This window comes from Arachis hypogaea, chromosome 18, assembly GCF_003086295.3.
Source record: "Arachis hypogaea cultivar Tifrunner chromosome 18, arahy.Tifrunner.gnm2.J5K5, whole genome shotgun sequence".
In the NCBI taxonomy this organism is placed as follows: domain Eukaryota; kingdom Viridiplantae; phylum Streptophyta; class Magnoliopsida; order Fabales; family Fabaceae; genus Arachis; species Arachis hypogaea.
The window spans coordinates 109,722,498-109,746,921 of record NC_092053.1 but is presented as its reverse complement, the minus strand read 5'-3'; the positions used below and the strand labels follow the sequence as shown (position 1 = coordinate 109,746,921).

At 35.2% G+C, this 24,424-nt stretch overlaps 2 protein-coding genes across 2 annotated transcripts; both read right to left on the bottom strand.

The window, feature by feature from the left end:
- Positions 1 to 17,301: 17,301 nt before the first annotated feature.
- LOC112770262 (superoxide dismutase [Cu-Zn], chloroplastic-like) lies at positions 17,302 to 18,142 on the bottom strand. The gene is made up of 4 exons (XM_025814648.2): positions 18,014 to 18,142; positions 17,898 to 17,929; positions 17,743 to 17,818; positions 17,302 to 17,450 (listed from the first exon to the last, which is right to left on the bottom strand). Exons 1-4 carry the CDS (start codon positions 18,120 to 18,122, stop codon positions 17,302 to 17,304), a joined length of 366 nt encoding a protein of 121 aa, XP_025670433.1. The 5' UTR covers positions 18,123 to 18,142.
- A 73-nt stretch (positions 18,143 to 18,215) lies between these two features.
- Positions 18,216 to 18,775, bottom strand: LOC112770261 (glutathione S-transferase T1-like). The gene is made up of 4 exons (XM_072225667.1): positions 18,695 to 18,775; positions 18,541 to 18,614; positions 18,402 to 18,462; positions 18,216 to 18,282 (listed from the first exon to the last, which is right to left on the bottom strand). The coding sequence occupies exons 1-4, from the start codon at positions 18,730 to 18,732 to the stop codon at positions 18,225 to 18,227; spliced, it is 231 nt and encodes a 76-aa protein (XP_072081768.1). The 5' UTR covers positions 18,733 to 18,775; the 3' UTR covers positions 18,216 to 18,224.
- Between the last annotated feature and the right edge of the window lie 5,649 nt (positions 18,776 to 24,424).

Genomic DNA, 24,424 nt, shown 5'->3' with positions numbered 1-24,424 from the left:
CGGTTGGTTCTCGATCCGGTTGGAATAGGATTTATTATCCTTTTGCATCTGTCACTAACGCCCAGCCTTCAGGAGTTTGAAGCTCGTCACAGTCATTCAATCCTTAAATCCTACTCGGAATACCACAGACAAGGTTTAGACTTTCCGGATTCTCATGAATGCCGCCATCAGTTCTAGCTTATACCACGGAGATTCTGATTAAGAGATCTCAGAGATACTCATTCAATCGGATATAGAACGGAGGTGGTTGTCAGGCACACGTTCATGGTTTGAGGAAGATGATGAATGTCACTGATCATCACCTTCATCACAGTTAAGCGTGAATGAACATCTTAGATAGGAACAAGCGTGTTTGAATAGAAAACAGAAATACTTGCATTAATTCATCGAGACACAGCAGAGCTCCTCACCCCCAACAATGGGGTTTAGAGACTCATGCCGTCAGAGAATACAAAGTTTAGATCTGAAATGTCATGAGATACAAAATAAGTCTCTAAAAGTTGTTTAAATACTAAACTAGTAGCCTAGGTTTACAAAAATTGGATAAACTATGATGGATGATGCAGAGATCCACTTCTGGGGCCCACTTGGTGTGTGCTGGGGCCCACTTGGTGTGTGCTGGGGCCCACTTGGTGTGTGCTGGGGCTGAGACTTAAGCAATTCACGTGCAGAGGCCATTTGTGGAGTTGAACGCCAGTTTTTATGCCAGTTTGGGCGTTTAACTCCAGTTTTTGATCCTTTTCTGGCGCTGGACGCCAGAATTGGGCAGAGAACTGGCGTTGATCGCCAGTTTACGTCGTCTATCCTTGTGCAATGTACGGACTATTATATATTGCTGGAAAGCCCTGGATGTCTACTTTCCAACGCAATTGGAAGCATGCCATTTCGAGTTCTGTAGCTCCAGAAAATCCACTTTGAGTGCAGGGAGGTCAGAATCCAACAGCATCAGCAGTCCTTTTTCAGCCTGAATCAGATTTTTGCTCAGCTCCTTCAATTTCAGCCAGAAAAATACCTGAAATTACAGAAAAACACACAACTCATAGTAAAGTCCAGAAATATGAATTTTTCCTAAAAACTACTAGAAATAGACTAAAAACTAACTAAAACATACTCAAAACTATATGAAATTATCCCCAAAAAGCGTATAAAATATCCGCTCATCAAAAATCATGCTATTTTAGTGCATAAATATGGGAAAAGAGTGATAAGATCCCCTAAATTCAGCATAGAATGCACCACCAAATAGTGGTGCATCAAATCTCCCCACACTTAAACCAAGCATGTGCTCATGCTTAAATCAAGAGAGAAACAAAGGTATCATCATTTATTCAAATGTAAACTAACTAAATGCAATCTATCTAAATTCAACTATCTAAATGAATGCAATGCTTTGGTCAAAATAAATCAATTCCCAAGAAAACATATATGCACATGAGGGCCAAAGGTATTACCAACCACGCCAAACCACAATTAAATTGAGTTATTAAAGATTTTACAAACTTGCAAGAAAAGTGATGACTCTAGGTGAAAACATGTAATTGAGCAATCGAACCCTCACCGGATGTGTATACGCTCTATTCGCTCAAGTGTATAGGGTCGATCCACTCAATTCTCCTCTAATCATGCTTTCCAAGATTTGTTTTTCATCTAACAATCAACAATTATTTCATGCATGCATACAATTATCATGAGATCTTTCCATAGGTTGTAATGGGGCTAGGGTCAAGGTAGGATGCATATGGCTAAGTGAGCTTGAAATTTGAATCTTTGATAAGCTTAAACTTCCCACCTAACCTATATAGCAACCTATACAAATTCAAAGCTAACCTAACTACCCATTCTTCACTTTTTTATATACTCATGCATTCTCTTTTTTATCACAACTCATATGCATTGATTATTATTGGGCTTCACTTTGGGGCATTTTGTCCCCTTTTTATTACTTTTTTTTTCTTTTTTCTTTCTTTCTTTTTTTTCATTTTTTTCTTTTTGCTTTGCAATAAGGTATATACAAAAGCATTAATGCATATGGTTTTACATTTGATTAACACATGAGTATGTACCCAATTCCCAAAATTTACAATAGAAATACAAAACACACCTTTTCCCAACCAATGTCTCAAATTTCCCCACACTTGAATGATACACACACTCACTAGTCTAAGCTAATCAAAGATCCAAATAGAGGACATTTATTGTTTTTCGCTTTAAGGCTTGTAATGTGCTAAAATTAAGAATAAGTGGGTTAATCGTAGGCTCAAAGTTGACTGACAATGGAAGATAAAAGGTAAGGCTATTTGGGTAAGTGAGCTAAATGAAATGATGGCCTCAATCATATAAATGCATGTCTACACAAAATAATGGACATAAAGAATCAAACAAATCAAATATTACAATTATAGAAAGAGAACAATGCAAACAAGAAGGAAAATAAGTGGTTATAAGATGTAACCACACCATAAGGCTCAAAACTCACAAGCTTGTGTTCTTAGCTCAAAACATGTTCCACAAGATATAATTCAAGCAAGTTCAATGAAAAGTATTTACTCAAATCAATTGGGATGCCCTATAGATAGATTTCTTGAAAAATTTCGTTATTTTGACTAAGCTTATTATATATATATATATATGCAAAAATAAGAAAATGTAACAAAAATCCTAAAAGACCTAAAATGAAATGCAAAAGTGTTGGGATTAGAAATTTGTCACCCAAAATCGCCGATTCGGTCGGACGACCTCCCCACACTTAAAAGTTTGCACCGTCCTCGATGCATCCAAAGACGAGCAAGGGGGTACGGCGACTCTTCGGGTTGCTACCTTCAGCTGGTGGATCAACGGTTGCTGCGTGTTCTTTGTCCCACTTCCATTTTAGCTTACAATGACTCATCCTGAAAATAGAAGACAGGATAGTAAGAAAAGTAAATGCAAAAGCAAGGAAGCATACATTGTTGGAATGAGGTAAATCACTAGAATGAAGTGAGTGACCCAATGTGTGACATTGATGAAAGTAAGTGTGCATTTTAAGGTGCATGCGGTCTAGAACACACTCTAGTATGAAAAGAACTATGTCACAGTTACACAAAAAGGAACATGCACTTCACTCATTCTAGTGTGCTTGAGATGCTCTAAACTTGTGGGTCAAGACAACCAAACAAGCAATAGAGAAGCACGAAAGCATTCAAGCCAAACACATATGGATGCATATGATCATGAAATACAATGCATTAAGAAAAATGCACAACATCCATCAAGAAATTGCCTAATCAAAGAAAAGAATTCAAATCACATGGTGACCAAATCATGCAATTCAAAAGAATTAAGAAGCTTGAAGGCAATTCTCATTCATTTGGCATTCATAAAATTAAATATTAAAAACTCAAACCAAGTAGCAAAATATAACCTCAACAAAGAATCCAACAATGACTAAGGGAAACAATCATGCTAAAATAGCATTCGGTTAGTAATAAGCAGCAATATATAGTAAACAAAATCAATAATCCAACACTTATCATGAAAAATAGAAAATTAAACAAAATTTAAACCATCACAATAGCTAACTAACTAAACTAACTAATAGGTGATGGTGTATGATGGTGTTGGATGAGGTATAGGGGGAATGGAAGAAGAAAGGAGAAGAGAAGAAATGGAAAGAAGATGGATGAAAGAAGGCAATCCACGCATACGCGTGCATCGACGCGTGTGCGTGGGTGAGATTAAATGGACGCGACGCGACGAGTGTGTCACGCGTACGCATGGATGGCTTATTCAGAGAGCTACGCGTACGCGTGGGTTGAGTTTTGTGCCTCAGGCACAAAGTTCGTGCAGTGTAGGCGTAATTTTCTGGAATTTGGCTTGGAGGTGAAATTTCTGAACCCACGCGTACGCGTGAGTGACGCGTGCGCGTGGATGGTCGAAAATGCTTGGTTTACGCGTACGCGTGAGGCACGCGTGCGCATGGGTTGGTGCTCTGTTTTTAAAATTTTTCCAAGTTCTTGCACCAAACCAAACATTACAAACCTCCAAACAGCTATCAAAACACCATAAAACCTTATTTAACATACTAGACTACCAAATAAACTCAACAAATCAATCAAAACATGAAATTAAACGAATTCTACCAATATGTACAAAAGAGGAAAAGGAAAGATTTTACCATGGTGGGGTGTCTCCCACCTAGCACTTTTATTTATTGTCCTTAAGTTGGACTTATGGGGAGCTCCTCATCAAGGTGGCTTGTGCTTGAAGCTACCTTGAACATCCACCAATGCTTGAGTCTCCAATAAGCTCCATTCTTCAAAATTAATGCTCTCAAGCCTTGATGGAGTTCCTCACAAACCATGAGCTCCCAAAATTGATTTTCCTTGTGCGATCCGGGATCCCACACTTTGTTTTGACACCCGTCTTCAAGTTGATCATCATTATTCCATCCGGGTGGCATGACCTTAGAATTCTCAAAGAAACCTCCAAAAAACTTCCTAGACCCATGCAATTTGGTTCTACACCAACCATTGCTATTCAACTTTGAGCATGCAACCATCATGAACTTAGAGTGATGTTTCCAACCACTGCACAACTCTCTCCTACTCTTAACTCCACAAAGATCTCTAAGTTGACCATCATTTTCAATCAAACCATATTCAAGTGAGAAAGTAAAGCTTAAGGATAAGAATTTTACCCACTTAAATGTTGTGTAGGATGGTGACTTAGGAAGGGGTGGTCCCAATGATCTTGCAAGTGCCACTCCCTTGTGCTCTTCTTTGACTACCTCCACCTCTTGGCAAGCTTCTTCAATGTCAATTCCTTGTTCACCAACTTCTTCTATACATTCCTTAATGCCCAAGTCATGTGTTGGAGAACTAGTCTCCTCACCATCACAACACAATGAGGATAGTTCAACAATCTCACATAGCACATTAGTTGGTGTGGAATTAACTTCAACAATAGGACTTATTACTTGCTCAATTTCCTCCAATTTTTCGTCTTCCATAATATGTTGTGTGGGAGGTTGCATATTATCCTCCTCAATTTCAATTTCAAGCTCAATGGAAGAATGTTCAACAACTTCCACAAAATCATCAACAACATTGCTTGGTGTGGAAGTGTTCTCAAGCTTGAAATCCACCTCTTTTTCAACTTCACCTAGGTCTTGAACCACTTCTTCTTCTTCAACAATCATAGCTTCCTCCAATTGTTCCAACATGAAGCAATATTTCTCATTTTCCACCGGAGTTTCCAATCTCTCTTTCATGCTATGCTCTTCAATTGATTATCCACATGTGACCATGGGAGTTCCTTGAGTGCTCAAGCATTGGAAGGCTAATTGGTTTACCACCTCATTCAAGGCGGCTATGGATTCTAGTGCCTCCCTTTGCATTTCTCTTTGTTCTTGAAGTAGCAAAGTGAGAGAATCATCCAATGGGGCTTGGGGTGGATAGAAGGGTTCATTATTTTGGAGAAAGGTGTCATAATAGGAAGGTGGTTCCTCTTGGTAAGGGTATGGCGGTTCAACACTCTCCACTTTTTTCACTTGTTGCACAACACGCTCCATAGTTGCTTGAAGTTGATCCAATGCTTCCTTAAGACAATCTCTTGGTTCTTGTTGCAACTTGCTAAGATAAGCAAGATCATATTGCTCTTGGATTGACGGACATGAATATTCTTCCATGGAGGGTTGTGGTCGAAAGCTGAATTCATCGTGTGGGTGAAAGTTTGTATACATTGGAGGTGGTTCATCTTGGTAATAGTATGGTGGAGGTGGTTCTTGGAATTGTTGAGGTTGGAATGGTGGTGGTTCTATGTGTGGTTCATATAACTCATATGGTTGTTGGTATGGTGGGTAAAGATTGGGGTCATATGAAGGTGCTTGGTAAAAAGGGGCTTGTGAGTATGGTTAAGGGTTATGTTGAGGATAAGGTTCATAAGCATATGGTGGGGCTTATTGGTAACTATAAGGGGGTCCATCATAGCTATTGGATTGATATGCATTAGGAGTGGAATTATACCTATAAGAGACCGGAGGAGGTTGTTGCCAAGAATGTTGTCTATAAACTTGAGGCTCCTCCCACCTTTGACTGTTCCATCCTTGATGCATATCCTCATTGAAGCTTCCATTCTCTACAACATAATTTGAACCAAACTCATAGCCAAAGTGAGAATTCATGATAGCAAGAGAAAGTAAAAAAAAAAACAAAAACTAGTAACAAACAAAGAAAACCAAATCCTAAAACTAGCAAGAACTAACAAAGAAACAAAAGACAAATATATTCACAATATTCACATATATACAATAACCAATAACAAGCACACATTTGCAATTCCCCAGCAACAGCGCCATTTTGATGAGTGGATTTTTGACGATTTAGAATTTTACAAATGAATCCTCGTTGCAAGTATAGTTTCTAAACCAACAAATAATCCTCTCATGCAAAAATTTGGTTGTCACAAGTAACAAACCCCTAAAAATAATAACCGAAGTATTCAAACCTTGGGTCGTCTCTCAAAGGAATTATAGGGAAGTGTTCTTGCTATTGGTTATGAGTTGTATATCTTTAGGGTTTTGGATAAGAAACATGAAAAGTAAATTGCAAAGAAGTAAACGAATAGCTAATAAAGCTCTTGGCAAGGTATGAGAATTAGAAGTCCTATCCTCATTATGTTCCTCAATTGTGACATCAATTGTCCATTACTCCCACTTAGTCAACCTCTAACTATGAAGGAAAGTCAAATGGATAAATCAATTTGATTCCTCAAGTCCTAGTCAACTCCAAAGGAAAGACTAGAGTTAGTGGAATTCAAATCAACTAGCAACTTTAAATTATCAATCAACAAACGAGTTTGATAACTCAAGAGTCTCCAATTACTCAACTAAAGCCAAGAGGAGAAAAATCTACTCTAACATCCTTCCAAGCATTTAATCAAACACTTGGAAGGCATAAAAGGAAAGCATGATAGAATTGCAAGAAAAGTAAATCCACAACTACTAATTGCAAGGAATTAACAATCAACAATTCAAATCAACAATAAAGAAAACCAAACATGAATTGCATTAAAGAGAAAATAGAAGAAACAAAAATGCATCAACATAAAAGTAACAATTACAAGAATTAAAGTACAAAACTAGAGAGAGGAAAGGTAGAGGAACAAGAATTTGTAAAGGAAAAGTAAATCAAAGCATGAATTAAACATAGATCTAAGAAATCCTAATCTAACCTAATCCTAATTCTAGAGAGAAGAGAAAGATTCTCTCTCTAGAAACCAACTCTAAACATGTTAAAACTAAACTATGACTTCCCTCAACTAAAAGCTTCTTGATCTCCTCTTGATTTCTGCATATAATAGGCTCAGAATTGAGTTGGATTTGGGCCTGGGAAGCCTAGAATTCGCCCCAGCTTTTTCACTTTAATGAAGTCACGTGCGAGCATTGACGTGTACGCGTTGCTTGATAAATTGATATCCACGCGTACGAGTCGCCATGCGACTTCATCATTTCCATGCGTACGCGTCTGCTACGCGTGCGCGTTGATAGGTGCATCCCAAATCCTTGATTTTCCATGATTTTTCCACTTTGCATGCTTTTCTCTTCATTCCTTTGATCCATTCCTAGCCTTTTCAACCTGAAATCACTCAACAAACACATCAAGGCATCTAGTGGAATCAAAGGTGAATTAAAACTAACCAATTTAAGGCCTAAAAAGCATGTTTTCACTCTTAAGCTCAAATGAAGGATAATATACAAAATCATGCTATTTTAGTGCATAAATGTGGGAAAAGGGTGATAAGATTCCCTAAATTTAGCATAGAATACACCACCAAATAGCGGTGCATCAAGCTTCAAACCAAAGGAAACATCAAAGGGAAATTTCTAAAAACTCCTTTCATTCAATTTCAATCCATTTAATAATGTTTATCATCAAGGGAGAGATTGTTGAGTTTAGAGAACTAAACCCTGATTAAGATGATGACTAAACATTATTGGGTTATTGTCAAATTATTTGTGTGATTTGTTTGGTTTAGTGTGCAGAAAGATAAGTTAAACAAAAATGGACCAAGAAGCTTGAAATGCAATCCAAACCCCATATGGCCCATGCATGAACACCATATGTATCACACACATTGATCATTCATTGAGCAAGCCCACTCTATTACTCCAAGTCTTGATCAAAAATGGAAAACGGCTGAACCAAGAAAAAGAAACAAGCCACATGTTATGTGTAGAAAATAAAAGTTGGCCTAATTAAGCAAGTCCATCTTGGTCCATAATCAAATTCAGCTATTACACCAAATTGACACAAAACTAGTGGCTGATGAAAGAAAAACAAAAAGGGCCAAATAAATAGAATCAAGCCCAATCAGCAAAGTAGCCCAAGAACCAAATGTGATAAATTAAAGAAAGAAAACCCAAGGACTTCATAGCATGCTTTGGTTACATGGAATCTAAATCTCAACTCAATTGACTTCATTCCTCAAGTAACCAAAATCCTAACACGTGACTCCATGTCTTGGTAACTGAAAGTGAAAATTCAATTTGATTTAATTACATTGAAAGCTTTACACGTTACTTGATGCCTTGGATAATGGAAGTAGAAATTCAATTTGGTTTAATTCTATTTAATACTTCCTTCAAAAATTTTCTCTCTCTTCTCTCTCCTCTCTCTTATCTTCGGTCATATCAATTCACACAGAGAAGAAGATAGAAGAAATTAGTCACAGTAAAGCCTATGAAGAAGAAAGGCTAAGGAAGATCTTTGCTACAGAAGGAAAGATTTGGAGTAAGGCTTCAAGATTTTGTTGCCAAGAAAAGGGAAGGATCGGCCTCGATCAGAAAGCAGATCTACCTTGGTAAAAAGTTTATTTCCGTTTTTGTTCCACCAAGAAGAAGATAGCCTCTGAGTTTCTAGAGAGGAAGAAGCAAAAATGGAAAGCTTGAAGCCAGCCTGGGTCAAAACCACATCAATGCTCAGAATTAAAACTTGGAGCCAAAGTCAAGTTCAACGGCTCAGATTAATGCATGAAGAAAAAGGTTGAGAGAAAATATTGAAGGTATGGTTGCATGTTTGATTCGGCACTGCTTCTACCCTCTCTCTCCTCTGTCACGTCGCTGCTGCATTTTGTGTATTGGGAGAAGAGAACCAACATGTGTTGAAAAATGTTTCAAGCCTTGGAAGCTTCACTCCTCTATAATAGGGGTGAACGGCCAAGGATTGAGGCAAGGAGTCAGAGCACATGTTTGGGTTCCCATAGCTCTTTGAGCTGTTTATTCTTCTTCTTCATGACTTTCATTGAATATTTCTTTTTCTCAGTTAGTCTGTCTGTGTTTCATTGGTAAAAGACAAAATGTGAGGTCTTGTAAGAAAAAGCCAATGAGTAGAAAAAGACAGAGAGTTAAAGAAAAAATCATAGTTATCTCAGAAATTCATTGTATGTATTTCTATTTTGTTGTCATAATCCTGAGGGGATTCCCTTGTAAGTTGAGTTAGCACTTTGCGGATTGAAAACTAGGTTTGAGTCCTAGTCAAGTTCAAGTTGGGTTGGAATCTGGATTTGTTCCCTCGCAAGTTGGGTGAGCACTTTGCAGTTGAAAGCTAGGGTGAATCCTAGTCAAATTCAGATTGGGTTAAAATCTGGATTTGTCCCAGATAGGATTGGGTAGATCTAAGAAAAAAGAATTGGTGTTTGTAATCAGTTACAAATAGTAAAATTCCATCACTGTTGTGATGGAGACTGGATGTAGGCTACATTGCACCTAGTAGCTGAACCAGGATACATCTTGGTGTTATTTCTTTTTCCCGACTCCTTTCACTGTTTCTGTTTATCAGGAGACAAAAACAAAAGTGTTTCTCAACTTGGCACGAGACAAAATAAAAGTGTCTCTCAACTCGGCACGAGACAAAAGCAGAAATATCTCCTGAAGTTCCTTTAAAAGTCAGAAATTAATATTTAGCAAAAAAGGGGCTAAGATTCAACCCCCTTCACTTAGCCACTGATTACCATCAATCACCATCTTCTTCTTCTTTTTTTCTTATTCATCTTTTTCTTTTTGTTTTACCTTCTTAAGTTTCATCTTGTTTTACTCTCTTAACAAGAATAAAAATAAAAAAAACCAAATAAAGAAGAAGAAGAAACATATAATTCTGCAAAATTACTTGGAAGGGGATGAATTTATACTCATTTAACTAAAAGAAAGAAAGAAATAAAGAAAAAAAAGAAGAAAAAAAATGCAGTATTTGAGGAAATATTTTTTTGTATTTGCAGCAAGTTTGGATGTAACACAAAGATATTTGGGTGTATTTTAAGAATTTTTGGGTGTATTTTTATTCTGATAAGTTCTGAATAATTCAAAACTCTTCCTCTTCCTCCTCCTCATCTTCTAATGCTTCTTCTTCCTCGTCTTTTTATTTTGTTTCTTATAATTCTTCTTGAGAGAAAAAATCAAACAAAGAAGAAAAAAAATACATAATGTTGCAAAATCAATAGAAAGAGGAGGAGAAAAAAATATAGTAACAATAACAATAATAAAAAGAACCACGATGAAGATGAAACAAGCGAAGAAGAAGAAGAAGGAATGCGAAGAAAAAGGAGGAGGAATGCAAAGAAGAAGGAGAAAAAAAAGAAGGAGAAGGAGGAGGAGGAAGAACGTTGAATACAAACGTTGAAGAAGAAACGTTTCTCATTTCACGCTATTCAAAGTTGAGGAAGCGCGTATTTATACGCTCTCTAAATTGAGAGTTGTTTTGGTTGGGCTTGGGCTAACTTGTATAGACTTGTATGCCAAAAAAACTTGTATATGTAGCAAGTCTCTAAAATTTTTATTTTGTCCCTTATACACCAACTTTTCTTTAATTATCTTCCTAAAGTCTTATAATGACGCTTTTACTCCTAAGATTACTACTTCACCACTCTACCTGCATATTTTTCTAAAAAACCATTTTACCCTTTAGTAAGTTAATTAATCATTGTAAGCTTTTCTTCTTTGTAAAATTAATATTATGCCCCTAAGTATTTTAAATTTATTTAATGCCTATTTTACCAAATTGTCTTTACAATGTTTCATGTACCATTTTATTTCTAGACTCCTCTATAAATGCAATTTTGTCTTTTTGACACAAAGGACTATTTTATCCCTAATTTTTTATTCTTTTCTTAGTAGTTATCACATTTTCACTTTTGACTCTAAACTTACCTAAAGCTTTTATTTAGACTTGTTAATTTTATCTTAATTATAATTTTAACCTAATTTTTTCATATAATTATAACTTTATTCCTAAGACCATAGTTTTTATCCTAACTTGTGTTAGTTACATGTTTCACCCTTTTTTTTACACAAATGACCTAAATATCCCTAGTGATGCACCATACATTTTTCATAGGGCTTCAAAGTAGATTTTTAACCTCTTTTAACCTTTTTCTTTAATTTTTTTACACTCTTTTGTGGATGATTTTCTTAGAATTTTTTTTATGATTTCTACTATTTTTTAGTGACTTTCAAAGCTTAAAACTTAAACCTCAAGTGCTGCAATTTTTTGGCTCTTAAATACAAAAGACATAAGCATATAAAATTTATATTTCACATATATATCAAGTCAAAATAGCCGTGCATCATATAATTTTTAGAATCAGGTTTTATGCACCAAATTATCATAAAATAGTTCTTATATGAACATCAATCAAGTATGAGGATAATCTAACTAATCCTAACCCTTACCTCTTGTTCAAATCAGTCTTTAAACACTTTAAATACCAAAAATTACCTAAACAAAAGTAAGAAGACAATTAATGAAAATTGAGTCCTCTTGGTCGAATCATAGTGCTAGAAAAAGAAATGAATTTCATCTACTTTGAGCTTGAATTTTTTAGTGCTTTTGGCGTGCTCTTTTAAGGCCTTTTAGAGTAATTTTCTAGACATAGAAGAGAGAAACATGATCCTTAGTTTTAGGTTCAAAACCAAAAAAGAAAGGGTGGATAATGATGGTTACCTTTGCTAGAATTTGTATGATGAAAGAAGAAAAGCAAGGAAGAACAAGAATTTGGACTTAGAATGCTTGAATTCTTGAAGAACCATCCAAGAAAAATAGATGAACACTATGAATATGTGCTGGAAAAATGTTCAACTTAGCTGAAGATGCACTCTTTCTCTCTCTCTAAAGCTCGGTTTTTTTTCTCTTTATTTTCACTGACGTTTTCTAACTTTAACTTAGTGTTTTTACTTAAATAAAGGCTGAAGTAAAACATGTATTAATGGTGGTAAAAAGTGCTAAAATCCAGTGGTCAAGGGGATAAAGAATGAAGAAGGAAGGGGCGTGAAAATTAGGAAGCTTGGTCAATGCTTTCATATCAAGTTTATTTGCAATTAGTTACTCGAGTTAAAAACTCTACGAAAAAGATAAAAGAGAGAGAGAATTTGGCCACTTTATGGATAGAGGGTCCATGTTATTTGAGAGAGAAAAAAGAGAATTCAGGGTTTCTAGGAGATGTAGCTGAATATTAGGTTGATGTCTTTCTCAAATTAAATTTTACCATGTGGTAAAACAATGAATGGCTGAGGTTTATTCTTAAAATAATAACTCAAGAATGAGTGGTTGAGATTAGTCCTAAAAGGGTAATTACCAAAGTGATAATTATATTATTATTGATTTTACAGTTTTTTTATATGCTTATATATTTTCAACTTGAGCAAAACCATCATAAAAAGCAAATCTCAGCTAAAAATTTCTAGTTAGAAAACGCGGGCCAAAACTAAGTGTAAACAGGTCTCTACATGGTCAAGAGAATATTTACCTTTATAAAGGTGAAATTTTTTACTTATTTATTAATATTTTTCTTTAATTTTTTTTTAATTTGGGCCGCCTCACTAATTCATGATGAGCCACAACTAGAAAATTGATTAATACAGACAGATTTACAGACAGATTTAGTCTTTATTACAGACGGATTTTTGGTTACCGACGAAATTACCGATGGATTTTGTCCCTCTGTAAAAGCCCCGTCGGAAATTATTTACCGATGGATTTTTTTCCGTCGGAAAATTACCGACGGATTTTTACCAGTTACCGACGGATTTTCTCTCTGTAAATTCTCCATCCATTTCCCGCAAGCGACGAACTTTCTGACGGATTTTTCGTCTGTAATTACAGACGGATTTTCCGACGGATTTTCTGTCTGTAATTACAGATGGATTTTCTGACGGATTTTTCGTCTGTAATTACAGACGGATTTTCAGACGGATTTTCCGTCTGTAATGACAGACGGATTTTCCGACAAATTTTCCGTCTGTAATTTGAACTTTGGAAAATCATCTCACTCTGATTACAGACAGAAAATCTGTCAGTAAGGTAAAATAGAATTTTTTTTTTAATTTTTCCATTGCAAAATGAATACTTTAGGTTTGTTTTCTAATTTACTCCATCAAACACCGTAAATCGAAAAAAGAAGGCCAAAAATCACATAAATAAACATAATATTCATTACATGATACCTATAAAATTGGATGTTATTTTTCAACATCATTGGCCACTATCTCACTGTCTTAATAAAAAGATACCCAAAAAAAATAAGATGATCATCCTAATGTTACATGAATGTCACAAATTACACTTAGCACTTAAAGATAGAATAATCTAAAATATTAATAGATAACTAAATTGCATCGGCAGCATCAAGCTTCACATTGAAAGTTAATCTTGATATCTCCTGACTGAAATAGAATCAAAAGCCAAATTGGAATTGGAGTGAATTGGAATGCTTGAATAAAAATAAAGCATATTATTTAAAGCATTTTGCACTCCATAAGTAGTCTCTTTTTGCATGAACAATTTTTTATAAAAGAATCAATAAATAGAGAATCACATCTCTTCTTAGAAAGCAAGAACCATGAGCTTCTCTTAGAAAGTAAGAACCATGAGCTTCTTAAAGAAGGATAAAGGAGAAATTGTAGTAAAATTTGAAGACATAATACCTCCACATAGTAGCTGAATGGAAGCTTGCTAAGTAGTAGCATTATCCAAAATAAAGTATACCTGCCATAATACGAGAGTTAATCTTTATAATTTTTCAATAGAGCTGCCTCAAGCAGATCAAAAAAATATGATCTTAATTTAAACTATAATTTAAATATTAAATATTAAATATTAAATATTAAATATTATAATATTAAATATTAACCAAAAATAATATCACAATCCTGTTATTATTAAGTCATGCTGTATATAGTACTATAATCTCAAAATTTGCTCATACATTAATTATTTTTCTTTTTCCCTCCTTTTTCAATTGATGTTGTTGTTTTACTTTAGCCTAAAGAAATGCTATTATAGAATCAATCATATAACATAATTAGTCATCAATTAGACACTTGCCTATAGAAATTTATGTTTGATATTTTATAAAAGAGTTTTATTATATTATAATAGAGAAATTTGATTATTTGTCTAAGTTTGATTATCCTATCACATGGGAAATACAAATACTCAAATAGCTCTAATTTATTCATGTTGTTAAATGTTGACATTTGGGTTTAGGGTAAGTTACGAGATCACACAAGCCCGTGATATTTTTGTTAAAAAATAAAAACTAAAATGTGATAGATGCTAAAAAAAGGGTATAGTAGTGGCGTAGTGCTAAAAAATCTGAGAGTTAGTTAGATGAATATACCAGGTGTGCTCCGTGATGAATGAGTAGTTGTGGGACGTGGCAAGAAAACATTTTAGTTCAGCATATGGTGCACGAAATTGTGATGTCCAGGTTCTAACAAATCCTGGTAATGGCTCCAAAGCTTGGTGCTCTGATCTTAATTCATAATTGTCACAACTTCGATACAACTAACCAGCAAGTGCACTGGGTCGTCCAAGTAATACCTTACGTGAGTAAGGGTCGAATCCCACGGAGATTGTTTGTATGAAGCAAGCTATGGTCACCTTGTAAATCTCAGTCAGGCGGATATAAAATAATCATGGAGTTTTCGAATATATAATATAATAAAATAGGGATAAAGATACTTATGTAATTCATTGGTGAGAATTTCAGATAAGCGAATGGAGATGCTTTTCGTTCCTCTGAACCTCTGCTTTCCTGCTATCTTCATCCAATCGGTCTTACTCCTTTCCATGGCTGGCTGTATGCAAGGGCATCACCGTTGTCAGTGGCTACATCCCCTCCTCTCAGTGAATAATATGCTCACGTACCCTGTCACGGCACGGCTATTCATCTGTCGGTTCCCAATCATGTTGGAATAGGATTCACCCTCCTTTTGCATCTGTCACTAACGCCCAGCACTCGCGAGTTTGAAGCTCGTCACAGTCATTCAATCATTGAATCCTACTCGGAATACCACAGACAAGGTTTAGACTTTCCGGATTCTCTTGAATGCCGCCATCATTCTAGCTTACGCCACAAAGATTCCGGTTAGGAGATCTAAGAGATACTCATTCTAGCTTAATTCATGTAGAACAGAAGTGTTTGTCAGGCACGCGTTCATAAGGGAGAAGGATGATGAGCGTCACACATAATCATCACCTTCATCACGTTCTTGGGTGCGAATGGATATCTTAGAAGAGAAATAAGAAGAATTGAATAGAAAACAGTAGTACTTGCATTAATCTTTGAGGAACAGCAGAGCTCCACACCTTAATCTATGGAGTGTAGAAACTCTACCGTATGAAAATACATAAGTGAAGGTCCAGGCATGGCCGAGATGGCCAGCCCCCTAAACGAGATCAATAGTCTCCTAAGATGAACAATGGAATAAAACTGAGACCAAAGATGGTCAAAAAGACTAGTAAAGGGTCCTATTTATAATAAACTAGTCACTAGGGTTTACATGAGTAAGTAATTGATGCATAAATCCACTTCCGGGGCCCACTTGGTGTGTGTTTGGGCTGAGCTTAAGTGTTCCACGTGCAGAGGCCATTTGTGGAGTTGAACGCCAGTTTCTGTGCCAGTTTGGGCGTTCAACTCTGGTTTTGGATCCTAATCTGGCGCTGGACGCCAGATTTGGGCAGAAGGCTGGCGTTGAACGCCAGTTTACGTCGTCAATTCTTGGCCAAAGTATGGACTATTATATATTTCTGGAAAGCCCTGGATGTCTACTTTCCAACGCAATTAAAAGCGCGCCATTTCGAGTTCTGTAGCTCCAGAAAATCCACTTTGAGTGCAGGGAGATCAGAATCCAACAGCATCAGCAGTCCTTTTTCAACCTCTGAATCTGATTTCTGCTCAAGTCCCTCAATTTCAGCCAGAAAATACCTGAAATCACAGAAAAACACACAAACTCATAGTAAAGTCCAGAAATGTGAATTTAACATAAAAACTAAGGAAAACATCCCTAAAAGTAACCAGATCCTACTAAAAACATACTAAAAACAATGCCAAAAAGCGTATAAATTATCCGCTCATCAGCATACCTCATCCATAGTTCCATACTATCAATCTCCATCAACAAGTCAGGTAAAACAGCAAGTGATGCCTCGTTTTCCCTGTTGTAAATACAGAGAAAAATAATGTTAGAGGAATATAACACAAATTTATGTTTGCATTGCAAGAAGGAATCTCTGTTTTCAAAAAGAAAGTTCATAGATTAAAACAAAATAACAATACATTGTCATGGGTTTTGGCCATGGCAACAACTTCTCTGACCACTGTGTATAAGGTAGTCTAAGTTTGTTGACAAGAAAACAAGACAGGAAAACCTTAGTTTTACGGCTATATGAAGAAAGAAAGCATAGTTACCTCTGTTTTATACTTCTATAGGCATCAACAAACTGGAACTCTCTCAAGCACTCTTCCCTCATTTCCAATAAATTGGCTCGGCCTAATTTCCCATGTGCAGCAGGCTCCTTCATCAACCTATTGAATTGGTGTGTTAGTTTATTGAAGAGAAGAAAACAAAAGCCAAGTACAGAATAAGCAAATAGATGCCAAATTTTCAATAATGGTACCAAACCATCAAAACAGAATAGGAATGTCAGTATTACCATGCCAAGTGAGCAGAAAATGCTCGAGCAAATACATCACCCCTTCGTTTGGCATCATCTGTTCTGCCTTCACTTGCTACAGCCTATCATATTTTAATCGAGAAGTTACAAGCATATACTGCCATGAAAGAAGTTTCACACAATTTGTTTTGAAAATTTACTTCAACCAAGATGGACAACACAATATACCCAAACCTTTTTATTGTGAGGTATGTTTTAAATTTCCTATCATCTTTTCTCTTCTTAGTTGATTATGTATATGGACCAATGGGGATTTTATCAAAGAAATGCAATTAATCACAGATATTGAGAATCCTTCATCTTTCAACAACAAAGCTCAAAGTGCATCAAACAATATATAATCAGATGGAATGGATTGATTGATGTATTTGAAAAGGATAGAACTACTATTGTTCATAAAATTCTTCATACCACATGCCAATCTTCCACCAGCATTTCCAGTGCTCAAGCTGAGTTCCTTCCCACCTGCAAAAGCATAAGTAAAGTAAAATGCAAATTAGACTAAAGTAAATAATGCTCTAGTTATGAGTAAGCAAGGAACTCATGATGTAAGTCCACAGTTACATGGCCAACATAAAAAACATTAGCATGAAGAGAATAAGCCAATTCCATTTTCATGATTTTCCTCCTCTGAACATTCATCTACTGTTTACTTGGATCAGACAACAGTGAAGAAGCTTTTAAGAAATTTCTTGTGCAGCAGCAAGAGTTGTAAGGCAGAGACGTATATAAAAATGTATAACAAGGAAATGCTAACCTTTTCCAAGGTCATCCTCAAGCTCATGAACCACCAAGGCTCTTCCAACTACTGGATTGGGGCCAATCAGTGGTATCTACAAAGAGAAAAGAAACACAAAAATTATTGGGAATTCAAATTAACACACGGAAATGAAACTGAACGAAAGAAGGCACCTGATTGTCGACAATTGTTGCTTCTGCAACTCCTGCATTTCAAACATGATGTACAGATTGGTTCAAAAAGCAGTCCAAAGCAACCAAAGACGAAAGATAAGAGAAAGATGGATTACCATCTGCATTAGCAACTATGTTTTCCAGGTCACCCGCATGGCAAATTTGATCTCCCGGAGCACCATGTTTCATCTTATTAGGATTAAAATGTGGTTCTAAATATGCCATTGAAGAAGCAAACACTTAAAAATTCATCAAATAAGAACCACATAGCAAAAGATAGAAGTGGAAAACAAAGGCTATAATTATAGGCAATACCTTCTGGTGTCATTAGAACAGGCGCAGTGATCTCAGTTCTCTTCCGCAAAAACTTCTCCATCCACGAAATCTGTGTTGGAAAGTCAGAGTTAGATAATGTAACTGCCAAGAAGAAAAGAACACGTCTAATTGAAGTTCAAATTCATGGAAATGATTGATCAAAATGAAATTGAAATAAGAAGGAAGTACCTCTCGAATAGCTTGAACCTTCCATCAACAATAGCAGGGAGTTTCTTGAAAGGGTTGATAGCTGATAGAGACGGATTATGGAGGTTTAATTAAAGAGGTAGATAAGTGTCTTCGGAAGCATAGTAATTGTAACGATTACCTGCAAATTCGGGAGATAACTGCTGTCTTTTGGAGATTTCAACTCTAATCTCGTCGAATTCTATTCCATTAACTCTATTGAGAAATTAAGCATTAGCAGTAGGAGTAGCAGAATTCAAATTCCAGCAAAGAAATACAACGTTGAATTGAATTACTTGCAGAAGATAAGAACGGCACGAGATGGTTGGGACATGCGGTCCGCATACACCTTCACCTTCAATATCTTTTCCTTTTTGCTTTCTTTCTATCTACGCCACAACACCAAAAATTGAAAAACCATGAGGAAAAAAGTTTCAACAACAAATTTTAAATCAAACTAATTACTAAAATCAGAAAAGAAACAAATCTAACTAAACCTAATCTAATCAAAACCTAAAAATCCACTAATCAGAAAACAAATCTAACTAAACTAATTACTAAAATCCAATTAACTAAACAAAATTAATTGAACTTAACAGAAATTAAAAGAATTTTAAAACCAAAACCTGGAAGCATTGACTGGAGGAGATGATGGCTGCGGCGCTGAAAAGATATCCGAGCCAGAATGGAGTGGAAATAAAAGGAGAGAGAGGCACGGTGGTGGGAACAGACGCTGCTACAGGTGGCGCCGGCGTGCTGGAGCTCACCTGAGACGAAGAGAACAGGAGCTTGAGCTTGATTTGTTCTGCGAATGAGAAAGAACGAGAGAGACAGGGGCTATGTGCTACTGGTTCAGTGTTTAAAAGAGAGGAGAAGAAGGAGAAGGTAGCTGCGGTTGTTAGGGTGGCGGCGGTGGCGCTGTGAGTGAGGAAAGGAGAAGAAGCTCGTGCGACGGAGAAGCTCGATGAAGGAGAGAGGAGCAACTCGTTTGATTGTGATTTTGTGTATGTGAAAGGACGTCGATAGGGTAGGGATGAAATTAGGTCTAAATTAAAATTTTCCGACGGAAAATTTTAAATTATAGACGGATTTTCTGTCTGTAATAAGTTAATAAAATGCAGTGTTTTGTTTATTTAATTATAGACGGATTTTCCGTCTGTAACCATTTTCTACGAAAAAAAATTAATTTTACCGACAGAATTACTGACAGATTCTATTTTCTGTCTGTAATTTATGCTAATCCATTTTTTTTGTTTTCCGACAAAAAAAATTCCTCTGAAATTTCGTCTGTATTTCCGTGGGATAAAATCCGTCGAAAATATCCGTCTGTAATAACTAGTTTTCTAGTAGTGAGCCATGGTTATGGATTTTGCGAAATAAATCGTTGAATAGCCGAAAATTCAATTTACCAAAAATTGGATCCTTACAAAAACTCTTGTAATTATTGACAAATTTCACGATTAACATTTAATACTTCTATAATATAATGATAACACTTTTATCATCTTTAGAATGTTTAAGTAACACTCTCCTCTTTTAACTTATAAAACATACACTCCATTTCCTTTGTAAAACAAAAAAAAATACTCTTTAGTCTCCTTAACCAAAATATCTTTTAATAATTATTATAATTATATATAAATTAGTGATAATATAATTTTTCTGTGTAAATAATCTCATTATAGACATGATTCATGATAGGTTTTATTGACATCAATTGATCCATATAGTCTACTATTCAATCTAAAGGATTAAAGCTTTGTTGTTGTTTGTTGTTGTAGTGATAAAATAATTATTTGATTTATTCAATATTATTATTGTAATAAAATTTATTTTTTAATATTTTATCACATAATATAAAATATTTTAACATGTTACAAACTATTTAATCTGAATATTTTTTCATATTTGATGATTAATGATAAAATATTAAAATTATATAATTTTTTATTAAAAATATCTATTTTATGTTGTTATTATTATTATTATTATCAACCAAATAATTATCATTAATTTATATATATATACTTATAATAATTATTAAAAATATTTTAGTTAAACTATAGAATGTGTTTTGTTTTTGGTGTCAAAGAAAAAAAGGTTTTATTTAGACATAAGGAAAAAATTATCATTTTCTCAAACAATAAATAGCATGAATATGCATTAATTCGTTATTATTGCATGCACAAACTAATTAAATAATTGTTATACTATTGGTGCTCTGATATGTTCTTTAGGTAGTGTTTGTTTTGAGGTACTGAGACAGAGACTGAGAGACTGAGACTCAGTATCGTGTTTGTTAGTTCAGAGACTGGTACTAAAATTTCTGTCTCTGTCTTTAAAATTTCAGTATTTCAGTACTTCCAAAAAGTAGGGACACAGGGGACTGAAATTTTTAGAGATAGAGACTAAAACTTTAATAACATTTTATACCTAAAATACTTTCATTTCAATTAATTAATTCCAATTTTACCCTTTATACAAATTGAATTAGAGTTTCAATCTTGTTTCAATTCCTGTCTCCCATTTTGCACCAAACAGAATACTGAGATTTATTTCAATCCTGTCTCTTAGTCTCTGTCTCTCAGTCTCAGTCTTTCCGTCTCTATCTCTACACCAAACGCTACCTTACGGCATAGATTTGAGGCATTATCAAATTTGGTTGTATTATTGTTTTGAGAATTGGATCGAGACCGAAAATCGGTCAGGTTAATTAGGAACTAATTATAAATTAGTTCGATTCAAGATAAAAATTGATTAGTAATGAATTAATTAAAAATCGAAAAAACTAATTAAATAATGGTTAATTAGTTGAACCAATTTAATTTTTTAATAGTAAATTGAACTAAAATAATAAAATATAAAAAATTATTTATCTTTAAAAAATTATATATTTTATATATAAATATATTATTTTATTATATTTAATTTAATTTAATTGGATTTCAGTTAAAGTTTTAGTTCTGCTGGTTCAATTACGGATTTAGTTTTCAGGACCTTTTGCAAAGTCACTTATGTTGTTGTACAAAGACAAATTTTAAAACCTCAATAAATGGAAACTGAAAAGTGGACCAAATGCAGAAACGGAGTAAAAGTGGAAAATATTTGGACCATTAGGGCGTGGTTTTGCTATATATATATTTATATATATAACTTTGTTTATTTAATATTATTAATTTATGGAAAATGATTTCATGTTTTCTTAAAATTCATAAACATATTGGTTTATAATACATATTCTTAGGAAGCTATGTTATATCTATAATATTTGGTTTATATTAACATTTAATTAGCATATAACATATGAAATTAAACTGATTATATTATTGAAATGGTACGGTATATTCGTATTTTTAAATGGTAAAATTTAGGATTAAGTTCCTTTTTTCATCCCTAAGGTTTTGATTCAAAATCAAAATTGTCCCGAACCTTTTTCGTTATTAAAATCATCCTCAACGTTACAAAACATTATAAAATCATCCTTTTGTTCATGAACAATTTTTTTGAACAATTTTACCCTTAAACAAAAATTAAAAGAAAAATCGCCGAACCGACCGAAAACAGATCGGTTGGACCGGATCGATAACCGGCCGGTTCGGATAAAATGGCGCCTTTTTTATTTGTAAAAAAGAAAAAAAAAACAAAAGAGAAGCAGATCCATTCGTGTTCCCCACAATCATTCATTCATTCGTCACTCCCTGGACTGGAGAACTCTGAAGCAAAGGGAACCCTAGCCCTTCATCACCGCCACCGTTCCGAGGTCCTCAGCACCGCCGCCGTCGCCAGGTCCTCAGCGCCGCCGCTTCTTCCTCTTTCCCGTGTTCGGAACCAATAACTCGGTACGTCGTCTTCATCTTTGCTGGCTTCTCGGCACGGAACCCAGGTTAGTGGCTTCTCGTCTTCATCTTCACTGAATGTTCGGTCTTCTTCTTAGTTTGAAGTTCTGAAATTGTTATTCTTCGGTTTTCTTCTTCGGTCTTTTTCTTCAATTTTTGTTCCATTTTTCTTCAATCCTTCTTCTTCGGTTTTGGTTTGAAGTTTAGTTCTGAATGTTTTGTAAATTGTAATTGCCCTGTTGTTGATGGATCTTTCTTGTATTTGCTGGTTGCTGATGGTAAAAATTTTACAAATTTGCAATTTTGTATTGTATAGTTCTGATTGCTCTGCTACTCTGTTTAATCATGTGTATTAAAATAAAATTACTCTGTGAATGAGAAGATGAAGAAGATGAAGAAGAAGAAGATGATGAAGAAGATGAAGGGTTATTGTTGTGAATGAGAAGAAGAAGATAAAGAAGAAAGAATATATGAGAAGAAGAAGAAGATGAAGGGTTATTGTTGTGAATGAGAAAGGAAGAGAAGAGGGATCTGCCGTCTGCGTTTGCTTACATGTTTTTAATTTTTGTTTGAGATATTGCATGGACAAAGCGATTTCAGTACAGGGCCTTAGTTGGACTGAGAATGCTTTTGGGGAAGTGAAATCTGTTAAATCTATTTAAGGGTAAAATTATCCATAAAATATTGTTCATGAACAAAAATATGATTTTAGAATGTTTTGTAATGTTGAGGATGATTTTAATAACGAAAAAAGGTCGGGAACGATTTTGATTTTGAGCCAAGACCTTAGGGATGAAAAAAGTACTTAACCCTAAAATTTATTTACATGGATATTGGAATATGAGATTCTCACCCTATATGATGGGAATAAAAATATTTTGATTGTGAATATTTCAGATACATGTACGATATTCGGTTGTTCGGGTGCTTGAAGAATCGGGTGTGGTAAGTGATGGAACAACAGGGTGTGAAAGAGGATTTGGACCTAAGCTTGATCTTTGGGAGTGGAGCGTGCGTCCAAGTCGTCGGTACGTCGGCAGGTGGGGCCACCTGCAAGGACATTCCGATGCTTAAGTCAATGTTCGTACTGAGAGACGGCCAATTAGGGTAAGAAAAGTGACGTACCTCTGGGGAGGGGTAGGTCCCTCCCCATTTATACTCTATACTTGGGTGGGCCTTCTGCGATTGGGCCCACCTGTCTGGAAGCTTCTGCTAGCTGTCCAGATTTTCTCTGCAAAGCAAGAGGTGACGCGCAGGTCGCCTTTTTGTTCGGGTTAATTGACCTGGTGGATCAGCGACTTGTAATTGGACTCTGATCCTTAATGGGTTAGGTCGGAACATAAGATAATCATCATATGGTGCGATGCTTTATGAATTAATTAATATGCGTTAATTAATTAATTTACTTTTAAAATAATATCATATTTATTTCATAATATAATAGAGGGCTTGTGTTATATTAGGGTATTCGGTGAAAGATCACGAGAATAATAATTTGTTTTCCTTCTATTTTAACCTCTCATTATAGTATATATGGGGTTAAGTACAATTTTGGTCCCTAAGATTTAAGTTAAAAATTTTATTTGTCCTTAACCTTTTTTGCATTCAAATTCGTCCCTAAGGTTCAACTTAATTTTAAAATCGTCCGAAAAAACGATTTTACCCTCAATATCATCATCTCCATCACACCTTCAGGAGAGAGAGAAGCAACTCAGAGAGAGAAGCAAAAACATATATATATATATATATATATATAGAGAGAGAGAGAGAGAGAGGGGAGGAGAGAAGGAAGCCTTGTCGTCGCCCTCGCGTGCACCTTGCCCTCGCCATCACGCTCGCTATAAAACCTGGTAAATTAAAAAATAATTAACTAATAAATTAATTATGAGTAAAAGAAATTAGGAAATAAAATTTTATAATTTGGAGAAGTAAAAATATTTAAAATACGAATTCAAACTCTAATTTTAAAGATTTTGGTCTAAAGTTAGGCCAACGAGCCAAACTGATTAAACTGGACCTATATTGGACCCAAGGCCCAACCCATATAACACCTAATCAGCCACTCCTCCCCTCTCATTTTGCAATTCATGCTGAGAGGGAGAGATTGAGGAAGAATCCTAAACCAAATTCCACTTCTAATTTCAATCTTTCATAACTTTCAATCAGGAGCTCTAATCGCCGCACCGTTTG

What these genes read in the sequence shown, in the direction of transcription:
- LOC112770262 (XM_025814648.2), bottom strand. Translation starts at nt 18,122, where the DNA reads ATGGCATATTTAGAACCACATTTTAATCCTAATAAGATGAAACATGGT. An exon ending in CAACAATTGTCGACAATCAG is followed by an intron (nt 17,819 to 17,897) that starts GTGCCTTCTTTC and finishes TTCTCTTTGTAG; the next exon opens with ATACCACTGATTGGCCCCAA. An exon ending in TGAGGATGACCTTGGAAAAG is followed by an intron (nt 17,451 to 17,742) that starts GTTAGCATTTCC and finishes ATGCTTTTGCAG; the next exon opens with GTGGGAAGGAACTCAGCTTG.
- LOC112770261 (XM_072225667.1), bottom strand. Translation starts at nt 18,732, where the DNA reads ATGTCCCAACCATCTCGTGCCGTTCTTATCTTCTGCAA. An exon ending in GCCGTTCTTATCTTCTGCAA is followed by an intron (nt 18,615 to 18,694) that starts GTAATTCAATTC and finishes ATTTCTCAATAG; the next exon opens with AGTTAATGGAATAGAATTCG. An exon ending in AGGTTCAAGCTATTCGAGAG is followed by an intron (nt 18,283 to 18,401) that starts GTACTTCCTTCT and finishes TTTCCAACACAG; the next exon opens with ATTTCGTGGATGGAGAAGTT.